This window comes from Tupaia chinensis, unplaced genomic scaffold (assembly GCF_000334495.1).
Source record: "Tupaia chinensis unplaced genomic scaffold, TupChi_1.0 Scaffold000061_1, whole genome shotgun sequence".
Taxonomy (NCBI): Eukaryota; Metazoa; Chordata; class Mammalia; order Scandentia; family Tupaiidae; genus Tupaia; species Tupaia belangeri.
The window spans coordinates 2,239,869-2,251,735 of NW_006159519.1; the positions used below are offsets into that span (position 1 = coordinate 2,239,869).

Consider the following 11,867-nt stretch of genomic DNA (forward strand, 5'->3'; position numbering starts at 1 on the left):
AGCACTTAGCTTCCTGAGATAAATCACTAAAGAACATGCCACGAAGGACCGAGGACCGGCCAGCCCCTCATGCGGAGGAAGCCAGATCCCGTATGGCCCACTAGGGCTCATGTCTCCCCACGGGCTTCACGGCGGGCACGCATGCATGTGCCCAGGATCCTAATGGGATGGAGGGTTGGAGGACAAGACTGTGGCATGACCAGCCCTGTAGGGAGGTGCTCTCTCTCTGTCTCTCACGCATGTGCACATGTCCTCTGACAATTTAATAAAGGGGGAGTTAACATATAATGTGTTTGCTTAAACATTCACTGACAGCTTTATGGCTACACTGGTTTATCACAGAAGGAAGTTCAGTGGGTGACCCTAAAGCCACAGTGGCTGCCATGGTGCACACAGCTGGGGTCTCACTGCAAGGTCGTAGCTGGTTCAATTCTCGTGGCAGGGAAAAACCCGCATGGGGGCCTGCAAGCCCTTCTCAGGGATGGCAGTCTTCCTAGGAACACCTCACAATAAAGGTGGATGCAATTATTAATTAATTAATATTACGAGTACTAATTTTCCCCGTGACTATGAGAGAGAGAGAGAGATAGCACCAACAGAGTCCTGGTGCTGCGATCCACCCCCAGCTGCAGCCAGCCCAGGCCATGGGCACAGGTGCACCTGATGCACTCAGGGAGGTTTCTGGTTGTGAACTGGGAACCTTCCCACGTGGGGACCCTTGCAGATCACTGAGTTTCACCTCCATGTCACCGTCAGCCCCTGCAGGTTGCTTTCTAACCCCGCTTTAAGGAGCGAAAATTGACCAGCTGTACATCCTTCTTCTAAGTACCACTGTGAGACTCTGCACATGAGGTTAACTTCATCCATTTCCTTTGAGGAGGTGAAGAGCTTCAGAGAGAGATGGCTACTGAGGTCACAATTCAGGATGGGGACAGCTGCTCTCTAACGGAGCCTCAGCCAACAGTGGCCAGATGGCCCGGAGGCTGGCTTGGCGAAGCAGCCGGGAGTCGGGGGGGGATGCAGGTTGGCAGCAGGGAGAGCATACCTCGTTAGAACACAAGCAGAGACCAGTCCAGAGGCTCCTTCTGCCATCAAACTGAAATTTAATCATGGATTATTGGTTTAGCTGTGACTTCCTGTTACACATGACAGAAAGTGGGTTTAACTCCAACATTAGAGGACCCAAAAGATCAGTTCACACAATCGAATGACGTGACACAGGGGATGCCACGGCTGTTTTCTCTAATCTACTTACAGTCTTCCTCCCGGGTGAAATGAACTCTCCCACAGTGACCAGGCTGGGGCTCAACGCAGCCCCTGATCACAGCAGCGAGGCATCCTCACCAGCCACCTTGTCTCACTTTCCTTAGCTCAAAATACACCGGGCAGGGTGAAGGTGCACGGAGCCGCCGGCTTTATCCAGCTAATGCTCAGCTCAGGCAGAGCAACGGCCCCCTCTGCTGACCAAGGCTAAAACCGCATGGTTAGGAGGCCAGTGTTCTGTTAGGGGAGCAGCCTTTAGGAGGCCAGTGTTCTGTTAGGGAAGCTGCCTTGAGCTCCTTTCCAAAGCCCAGCAGATCCAGGACACTGCACATAATCATGTCAGTGTCCTTAGGCACAAAGCGGTGTCGGTATTTCTAGCATTTTCTCCTGGGCTTCGCCTTCACGTTTGTCTGTTCTTGGTTTTAGATGAGCTGGACTGCTCCAGAGGCGACCAGAGGTGCGATGGTCTTATAGCGGATCAAGTGCTGTGAGCCCTCCTCCAGGTCGATCACGTAGTCCCTGGGAAAGGGGAAGCGTGGACCTGTAGACCCAGCGGGCTCCCAGGAGGCAGCGCTATCCCCCAACGGCGCCCACGGCACTCACCTCTGCTCATCGGACTCTGGTTCCACCAGGATGTTTTCTTGTCGTTCTTTCACTCTCAGGAACACGTAAGAGTCCAAATCTGGTTTAGGAACTGCCGGAAGAACAATGCCATCAGAACGAGCCCCGCCCCGGGCTGCACCGGGAGACGCGCTGGGGCAACCACTCATCCCACAGGTGACGCCGCAGGATGACACAGCTGTCGGGGGACTGCAGTGTGGCATCCCGTCACTGCACAGACCTACCCCCGACGCAGGGGCAGGAGCAGAGGGGCTCGGCCAGGGAGAGCCGCAGTTTCGGGGTGAGGACGGTGCGCATCCAGCTGGGAAATTCTCCCACACCGAGGTGGTGTCGGGAAGACTGGTCCTGCCCTCAGACCAAGGACACAGGTTCTGCTGGGGCCTCGCTGGCGCCGCCCTTCGTCTGCCACCCCAGGACTGAGAGCGTGTGCCCCTCCATCCCAGGTTGTGTATGTCCCAGAGCCCCCTCCTCCCCCAGCCCCAGGAGCCAGCTCAGGTCCCACGCTCCCCGTGGCGCTCTCATCTCTGGGAAGGGGTTCTGCACACCTGGCTCCAGAGGTGTAAGGAACCCTGTGGACTGCTTCAAGAAACGTGGGTCGGATCCCTCCGCCCACTGAGAGGTCTCTGACTACAGAAACCCGGCTGGGGTCCATGTGCTTCCCGCCCTGGCAGCGGGTCAGCGGTAGGCAGGCTCAGGCATCTGGGCTGAGGGAGACCCGATCTCACAGGGCTGGCTAGAGCCAGCACGGCCTGCCTAACTTCCAGTCCTCACAGGGCATCCAGGACGAGAAACCTGCGCTGACTGAGGAGGCGTCCACCAGCCGCAGGGCAGAGTGGTGTGGCCACCGCCAAGACCCAGTTCCAGGATCCCACAGTGGCACTGTCGGGGCCCCTCAGCTGGCCTAACGGCCTGGATAAGCTGGCTATGGGTAGGACGAGGGGTGCAGAGGCAGACAGCATGGTGGACCAGGAGGAACCAGCCGTGGGCCGGTTTGTTGTTCCCCTAGGTGAGCTCAGTGGTGACCTGCCCAGGCTTCCAGGCTGTGGGACAGCTCTGGCTGGCTCCTGGTGTTATGGGCGGAACTGATCCCCCTCCACAGCCTACCTTGACACCCTAACCCCCTACTTCAGAAAGACTGTATGAGTCTTCAAAGGCTCTTAGAAAAAGAGCATTACAAAAAACTAAGCATAGGGAACCAGCAGTTAGCGTAATGGCTGTCGCTGGACTCCCACGAAGTCGACCGCGGTTCGCGTCCCGGGCCCGGTGGCTTAGAACTCACGCTGGGCACGTGTGCGTGCATGCCCAAGATCCCGAGAGGAGAATGGAGGAGAAGGGATTGAGGCGTGACCATCCCCTCTGGGGGGTGATTTCTTGCTTTCTGTCTCTCTGTCTGTCTCTGTCTGTCTGGTGAGCGCACGCGCCCTATAGCAAAAAAATCTCTCCAAAAAAACCAAAAAAACTAAGCATAGATTTCAAAAATTTACTAAACCAAATTAAACTCGTACTTTAATTTCATTTTAAATATACTTTTTAAAATTAAAATGTATTTAATTTTTTTTTTTTTTTTTGTATTCTGTTGAAAATTAAAGTTTATTTAATTTTTTTTTTTTTTTTTGACCAGAGAGAGAGAGAAAGGGAAAATGAGAAAGCAAGCCATCAGGTCTAGGACTTAAACCACGGTCGACCATGTGGGAGTCCAACGTCTTAACCACCATGCCACCTGCTGACCTGAACTTTTTGAAGTCTCCACGTACTTGGAGAAAGGCTTTCAAGAAGGTAATTAAGCTGAGCTCATGTAACTGAGGGTGTCAGGCTGAACCCCAATCCAATCTGACCTGTCTCAGAGGAGGTGATTAGGACACAGACATGGGATTACCGCTTCATAGAAGAAGCCCGCCCGCCCCTTCCCTTCAGCCACGTCAGGACACACACAAGCCACCAGTGGTGACGAACAGACCCTCACCAGACACCGACTCTGGGGCCTTGATCGAGGCTTCCCAGCTCCACTGCCAGGTGTCCCCTGTGTCCCCATCCCACTCCAGGCTCGAGCTCTGGCCTCTGCACACCACACTGAGCCTGTGAAAGGGGTGGGTTCGGTCTCTTGGAGAACCGTCTGGTCTGGCCTGGTGGTCTTGCCCAACAAGGTCTTGCTCAGACAAGTCAACCTGTGGGCAACTGAGGCGTGCAGGTGCCAACTGGGAGCCAAAGGGCCCCTGCCAGGCCTCAACTTGCAGACTGGGCACAGCAGGGGTCCTGCGAGGAGGGCTGGTGGCAGAAGCACAGGTCTAGCTCCCCCAGCTGCACTCCCTCCTGCCTCCCACCCCTGGCTTCCTCGGCTGGAAAAATGCTTCACAACCGAGACAGGAAGAGACCTTACTGGAGGCAACAGGGACTTGCTGGAGGTTCCTTCTCCTCCCATTAAAACCCTCCCATCCAGCCAGTCAGTCCCTGAACGTCTAGAAACTGTAGGGGAAAGACTGCCAGCCCTGGAGAGCAGGGTGGTGCTGGGGTTACCTCTGCGTCTCCAGGCCTCAGAGGGGTTAGTCCGGCAGACGCTCAGCTGGCTGCCGAACGGGTGGGTGACAGGACACCACGAGCTGTGTTCACACAGGCAGGCAGGAGGGCGCCACTGACTGAGGACCCCGAGGTGCTGGTACAGCACCCGGTACACCTGCTCTCTACAGTGTTTGTCTGTTTTAACCAGAACCCCTCCTCTCTGCGCTTCTGATTATCTGCACACCTGTGTTTTTCCCGCACTTGGGAAGAGATGGAAGATGAAGACCCTGTTCTAAAGCACTGAGGGTGTGTGGGTGGGCAGGGCCTGCAGCTCTCCACTCACCTGCCTGCAGGAGGGCCACCTTCTGCAAGTTGGGGGGCATGTGCTTCAGGGCCACGTTCCTGAGGTAGGTCTCGGTGTTAGCCATGTACCTGAAAGGAAGACACGCAAGTCGCAGCGGCACCGGCAGGGGCACTGGGCCGCCTGACGGACGCGGGCCAGGCTGAGGCGGCCTGGCGGGAACAGCTGGTGCCGCCGTGAAGCCGGGGGTAGGGCAGCCCCGCAGCCCAGCTCACTCACTCTCGAGCAAAGGCAAACTCCTCCGGAGAAAGGCTGGGAGGCTCCCCCTCAGGGCGTGTTTTCTCCTTCTCCAGGACATGAGGGAAAAACTTCTCTATCTGTGAGGATAAACAGAATCCATCTAGAAAGCTCCTGTCAACAAAAAAAACGAGAAAGCTCCTGTCAACCCTCTTTCTGAAAGAGGTCAAGATTAATCTAAAAAATAACTCCAAAAATGGTAAACGGTCACGGTCAAGATTCTAATAATAAGACCTACACTTTGGCTTCAGAGAATTCAGAGAAAAGATGAGCACTCCATTTTAACAAGGAAGGAGGTTTAATAGGGATGGAATGTTTGCATAAAAGAACACCTGGGACCAGCAGTTAGCATAATGGCTATGTCGCTGGACTCCCACGTGGTCAACCGTGGTTCGAGTCCCGGACCCGATGGTTTAAACTCACGCCAGGTGCGTGTGTGTGTGTGTGCCCAAGATCCCGAGAGGAGAATGGAGGAGAAGGGCTTGAGGCGTGACCCTCCCCCCCCTGGAGGGTGATTTCTCGCTTTCTATCTCTCGGTCTCTCCCTGTCTTTCTGGCAAGGGCACGTGCCCTATAGCAAAAACCTCTCAAAAAAAAAAATATATACACAAGAGCACCTGAAAATGTCACTGTAAGTGACGTGGAAGAGGAAGAGGACTACCATTTACAGTGCAGCGGAACTGCGTGGGTGCTCTTCTGTGAGCTGAGATGCACACCCGAGCTGGAATAAGGCCTGTGGAATACACAAGCAGATTTAATGATGACATTTAATTACAGGAATAATACCAGAAAGGATGAGCCCAGAGTGAACGGAGGCTAAGGAAGAACAAAGGGGAAAAACTCACAATCAAATACAGAAAAAGGAAAAACTCGAAGAGGGTGGGCTAGCAGGAACTAGGGGCTGGCGAGAGGCAGGCCTGTTACCTCGGTCAAAGAAAATACTCCCTCGGGTCAGGAAATGACAACGGCGAGGAGGACCAGAGGTCAGGACAAAGCAGCACTGATTTTTTTTAAAGAGGTTTTTGCTAGGGCGCGTGTGCTCACCAGAAAGACAAGAGAGACAGAGACAGAGAGATAGAAATTACCTCCCAGGAGGGACGGCCACGCCACAATCCCTTCTCCTCCATTCTCTTCTCAGGATCCTGGGCACGCACACACATGTGCCCAGCCTGAGTTTAAGCCACCGGGTCCAGGATTTGAACCATGGTTAACTACAGGGGAGTCCAGGCAAATTCACCCTGGCAGGGGGCTTCAGCTGATGGAGTGCTTTCTCCCACTGCGTATCAATGCCCCGCCACGACATCGCTCTGCGGACGGCAAGTGTATGTCCCGTGTCTCAGGGTCTTGAACAAATGACCACATTCGTAAGCGGTGTGAAAGGCTGGAGACAGGCACATGCTAGCTTTCGAAACTGGAGAGGAAGTGCCACTGGTCTGCATTTAAAGATGTAACCAGTGGCCTTCACACTGCTGTGTGGCACTACACCAGGTGATTTAAAAGAAGGCTTGTAAAGGTAAAGAAGAGGACACAGTTAACAGGAAGATTTACCCAGCTAGAAAATACGAGGGCGAGGGGCCTGGTGCGGGGCTGGTGGAGAGGCAGAGTGTGCATTTTAAAAACACGTCATTATGTCTTTGTAATACTCCGTGAACAAACCGCAAACCCAGGACTGGGCGGCAGGATCGGCTGGAAGCAGGTTCATAAAGGGCTGGGCACAGAGTGTGGATTCCATGGACAAAGAGCACCCCATAGGGAAGCAAATACCCCTATGGCTGGCCCCGACCCATGAATGAATGAGAGTATTTTTGGTGACATACTTGTCAGAATTGCTGATGACAAGAAGTGTTAAGAGTGGCTAAGATCAGACTCACAGACCAGGGAGATGGCCCAATGACTAAGACGAAGCTCAAGGGAGTTAGTTACCAAGCCCTACATATAGGGGTGGAAAACTAAGTCCAACCAATACAGGACGGTGACCAGAGCGGTAACTATAACTTAGACTTCAGGGGGCTTACAGCTCAGGGGAATGCAGGGCTGGCTTAGCCTCGGGCACCTGCCAGATGTGCTATTGTAACACCGAGTGGCCTTCCCACCAGTTTAATATCTAGAATAAGAGACGTGACCATCCTGTTTTCCCAAAACTGGCCACACAACTGAGAAACTGTACTCCGTTCTGGGCAGCATAATTCAAGAAGTAAACACAAACGTTATGTGTGCGTGCCCAAGATCCCGAGAGGAGAATGGAGGAGAAGGGATTGTGGCGTGGCCATCCCCCCTGGGGGGTGATTTCTCGCTTTCTGACTCTCTGTCTCTGTCTGTCTGGCGAGCGCACATACCCTATAGCAAAAACCTCTAAAAAAAAGAGGGTGGGCTAGCAGGAACTAGGGGCTGGCGAGAGGCAGGCCTGTTACCTCGGTCAAAGAAAATACTCCCTCGGGTCAGGAAATGACAACGGCGAGGAGGACCAGAGGTCAGGACAAAGCAGCACTGATTTTTTTTAAAGAGGTTTTTGCTAGGGCGCGTGTGCTCACCAGAAAGACAAGAGAGACAGAGACAGAGAGATAGAAATTACCTCCCAGGAGGGACGGCCACGCCACAATCCCTTCTCCTCCATTCTCTTCTCAGGATCCTGGGCACGCACACACATGTGCCCAGCCTGAGTTTAAGCCACCGGGTCCAGGATTTGAACCATGGTTAACTACATGGGAGTCCAGCGATGTAGCCATTACACCATCTGCTAGTCCCGGCACTGATGTTTTAAAGGAGCCTCAGCCTCTCAGTTTGGTCCAGTTATGCCCCATGACAAATTCACCCTGGCAGGGGGCTTCAGCTGATGGAGTGCTTTCTCCCACTGCGTATCAATGCACCGCCACGACATCGCTCTGCGGACGGCAAGTGTATGTCCCGTGTCTCAGGGTCTTGAACAAATGACCACATTCGTAAGCGGTGTGAAAGGCTGGAGACAGGCACATGCTAGCTTTCGAAACTGGAGAGGAAGTGCCACTGGTCTGCATTTAAAGATGTAACCAGTGGCCTTCACACTGCTGTGTGGCACTACACCAGGTGATTTAAAAGAAGGCTTGTAAAGGTAAAGAAGAGGACACAGTTAACAGGAAGATTTACCCAGCTAGAAAATACGAGGGCGAGGGGCCTGGTGCGGGGCTGGTGGAGAGGCAGAGTGTGCATTTTAAAAACACGTCATTATGTCTTTGTAATACTCCGTGAACAAACCGCAAACCCAGGACTGGGCGGCAGGATCGGCTGGAAGCAGGTTCATAAAGGGCTGGGCACAGAGTGTGGATTCCATGGACAAAGAGCACCCCATAGGGAAGCAAATACCCCTATGGCTGGCCCCGACCCATGAATGAATGAGAGTATTTTTGGTGACATACTTGTCAGAATTGCTGATGACAAGAAGTGTTAAGAGTGGCTAAGATCAGACTCACAGACCAGGGAGATGGCCCAATGACTAAGACGAAGCTCAAGGGAGTTAGTTACCAAGCCCTACATATAGGGGTGGAAAACTAAGTCCAACCAATACAGGACGGTGACCAGAGCGGTAACTATAACTTAGACTTCAGGGGGCTTACAGCTCAGGGGAATGCAGGGCTGGCTTAGCCTCGGGCACCTGCCAGATGTGCTATTGTAACACCGAGTGGCCTTCCCACCAGTTTAATATCTAGAATAAGAGACGTGACCATCCTGTTTTCCCAAAACTGGCCACACAACTGAGAAACTGTACTCCGTTCTGGGCAGCATAATTCAAGAAGTAAACACAAACGTTATGTGTGCGTGCCCAAGATCCCGAGAGGAGAATGGAGGAGAAGGGATTGTGGCGTGGCCATCCCCCCTGGGGGGTGATTTCTCGCTTTCTGACTCTCTGTCTCTGTCTGTCTGGCGAGCGCACATACCCTATAGCAAAAACCTCTCCAAAAAAAAAAAAAAAAGTAAACACAAACTAAAACCTTCAAAGAGATCAGGAGAGGAGACGGACTCAGATGGTAGATGTCTACCTGACAGGAGTCTCAGAAGAGACTTGGGGGCTGTCTTCAACTATCTCAAGTGCTCTCACGTAGAGGGAAGAATGCATTTTATTTTAATAACTGAGACAAATGGAACCAAGTGAGGAGAGACTTCAAGGAAGTCAGAATTACCCAGGGCTGACAGATACTACCCGAAATACGATGCTTCACAGCTGCACGTCTGGTAAGTTAGATAGCTGCAGGGCTAGAGGAGAATGTCAAGATATCGTAGTCCTTTAGACACTGTCCGTGTGACAGAGGCAAAATGATTTTTCCAACTAGTTCTCTGGCCGGTATTCCCTTCTCAACCAGTCCACCAGCTGCACTCTCTGCACTGCCGCTGCGACTGCAGGGGGCGCCATTACACAGCAGATACACTCGCCGCAGGTGTGCGCGTGCTCCGGCGCTGTGCAGCACACATCCACACGGGGGACTTCAGAAAGTGCATGGAAATGTGCAGGAGGAAAAAGCTGTGCATGGGGGCCAGGGGGTGGTAGGGTGGATGGGGCGCTGGACTCCCACATGGCCGACTGCAGTTCGAGTCCAGGACCCGGTAGCTTGAAGACTCATGCCGGGTGTGTGTGCATGCCCAAATCCCAGGAGGAGAGTGGAGGAGCAGGGACTGTGTGTGGCCATCCCTGCTGGTGGGTGTCTCACTTGCCCTCTCACTGTCTCTCTCTGTCTGTCTCTAGCAGTGCATGTGCCCTCTGGAAAAACCTAAATAAAAAGAACTGTGCATTCATTTCAAACTGTTTTGTGCACCAGAGTAAATTCATCCTCTAATCCCATTTTCCAACAAACGTTTTGAAGTTCCCACATGTGCCTCCCAGAACCCTCTCACCCCTTCCTTCTAGCTACACTGACATGGGGCTCTCAGCACCTGCAGGCCCAGACCTCCCAGGCACAGTCCCCTCTCCCGGCACACTCGTCTACATCCCGGCCGGCACCGCCTCACCGCCCCGGGACTCTGGCGCCACACCTTCATGAGTCGACAGCGCAGGTAGCTGCTGAGGACGTAGCGGATCCTCTCCATCTCCATCCGATGGATGCTGACCTTCAGATCCCCCTTTTTGGCTCTCCGGAGATTTTCTTCCTATGAAAAGAGAAACTGAAGTTTATAAAAAGCAAAGACTGGGACCACCACCGTTGGTAATGCAGACGATCCAGAAACTGCTTTAGTCAGAGGAAACAAGAACAACGAAAACGCAACGTATTGTGTGAGAGCCCTGGTTTTCTCTTCTAAAAAGTCTGTTGATGGGGCCAGTGGGTGGCATGGTCGTTAAGGCGCGGGATTCCCACAGGCTCACTGCAGTTTGGGTCAGGGACACGGCAGTTTGATTTCTTCTCACTGTCTCTTTCTGTCTCTCTCTGGTGAGCACATATACCCTTATAGCAAATTAACAATAATTATAACAAATACAATTAGATAAATTCTAAAAAAATTTTAAAAAGTTTATTTATTCTGTGAGTGAGAGACAGGGAGAGAAATAGGGAGAGAGCTAAGAGACGCAGGTCTCCTGACAGGATCCTGACACTGCGGTTTGCCCCTGGCCTGTCAGCCCAGATCGCAGGCGCACACACCCAGGGTACTCAGGGAGGTCCCGCGGGCGCGCACACGCCCAGGGTACTCAGAGACGTCTCTGGACGTGAACCAGCAACCTTCCCATGTGCATGTGCCTTGTGCCACGTTTTTATCATGGAGCCCCTTGGGCCCTTCATTTTCTTCTAATTTTTTAATTAGCCACATAATATAATTATAGTTTCACTGTGTAAAGTTTAAACAATACTCACTAATTTCTAGAAAATGACCATTCAAGGGACTAGCAGTTGATGGAATGATTGGCTATGTCGCTGGACTCCCATGTAGTTGACCGCGGTTTGAGGCCCGGACCCGGTGGCTTAAATTCACGACGGGCGCATGTGCGTGCGTGCCCAAGATCCCAAGAGGAGAACGGAGGAGAAGGGATTGCGGCGTGGCCATCCCCCCTGGGGGGTGACTTCTCGATTTCTGTTTCTCTGTCTCTGTCTTTTTGGCGAGCGTACACACCCTACAGCAAAAACCTCTCCAAAAAAGAAAAGAAAAGAAAATGACCATTTGAATACAACCTGACTATGCTCAGTCAGAAGGGCCCAGAGAACCTCAGCACAAGGTCTCATGGCTCTCCAAAGCAGTACTGACACATTGTGGAGAAAGCGTAACATGCCAACCTTCCAGAGCTACTCTAAAGCTAAGAGTTTATTTTTTTTTTTTTTAAGAGATTTTTCACTGTAGGGCGCATGCGCTCGCCAGACAGACAGAGAGAGACATAGAGACAGAAAGCGAGAAATCACCCCCCAGGGGGGATGGTCACACCGCAATCCCTTCTCCTCCATTCTCCTCTCGGGATCTTGGGCACGCACGCACACGCGCCCGGCGTGAGTTTTAAGCCACCGGGTCCGGGACACGAACCACGGTCGACTACGTGGGAGTCCAGCGACATAGCCATTACGCTAACTGCTGGTTCCCAAGCTAAGAGTTTTTTAAGCCCATCATCAAGCCAAGGTCTGTGACTCTAATGCTTGCAGAGGCCAGAGTTAGGGCACGTGAGAATGGCGGGTAGTCAGGGGCTGCTGGGTAGCCCTCACCCTGATTGGTTAACTGTCCTCATGCAGATGTGTGGGGCCAAGGACGGCAGGTTTCAGACTCACCAGGGGAAGCTAATACCCAGATATTCATAGGCACTTCCAGGTTTTGTAAATGTAAATGGCTAATTCAACATAAAAAGAACACTGGGACCATGGGGCCAGCAGTTAGCAATAATGGCTGTGTTGCTGAACTCCCATGTAACTGCAGTTCAAGTCCCAGACCCGGTGGCTTAAACTCACGCC

The 11,867-nt window shown here is 52.7% G+C and overlaps 1 protein-coding gene across 3 annotated transcripts in view; it reads right to left on the minus strand.

Moving 5' to 3' along the window:
- Positions 1-1,086: 1,086 nt before the first annotated feature.
- The window catches only part of GINS4 (GINS complex subunit 4), a 17,809-nt gene continuing 7,028 nt past the window's right edge, over positions 1,087-11,867 (minus strand). For all 3 annotated transcript variants that reach the window (XM_027765485.1, XM_006141676.3, XM_006141677.3), the window contains 5 exons: positions 9,979-10,092; positions 4,961-5,058; positions 4,724-4,812; positions 1,867-1,957; positions 1,087-1,782 (listed from right to left, as the gene is read on the minus strand). In XM_027765485.1, coding sequence (XP_027621286.1) covers positions 1,686-1,782; positions 1,867-1,957; positions 4,724-4,812; positions 4,961-5,058; positions 9,979-10,092 — 489 coding nt within the window. In that variant the 3' untranslated portion in view covers positions 1,087-1,685. The remainder of the gene's footprint in view (positions 1,783-1,866; positions 1,958-4,723; positions 4,813-4,960; positions 5,059-9,978; positions 10,093-11,867) is intronic.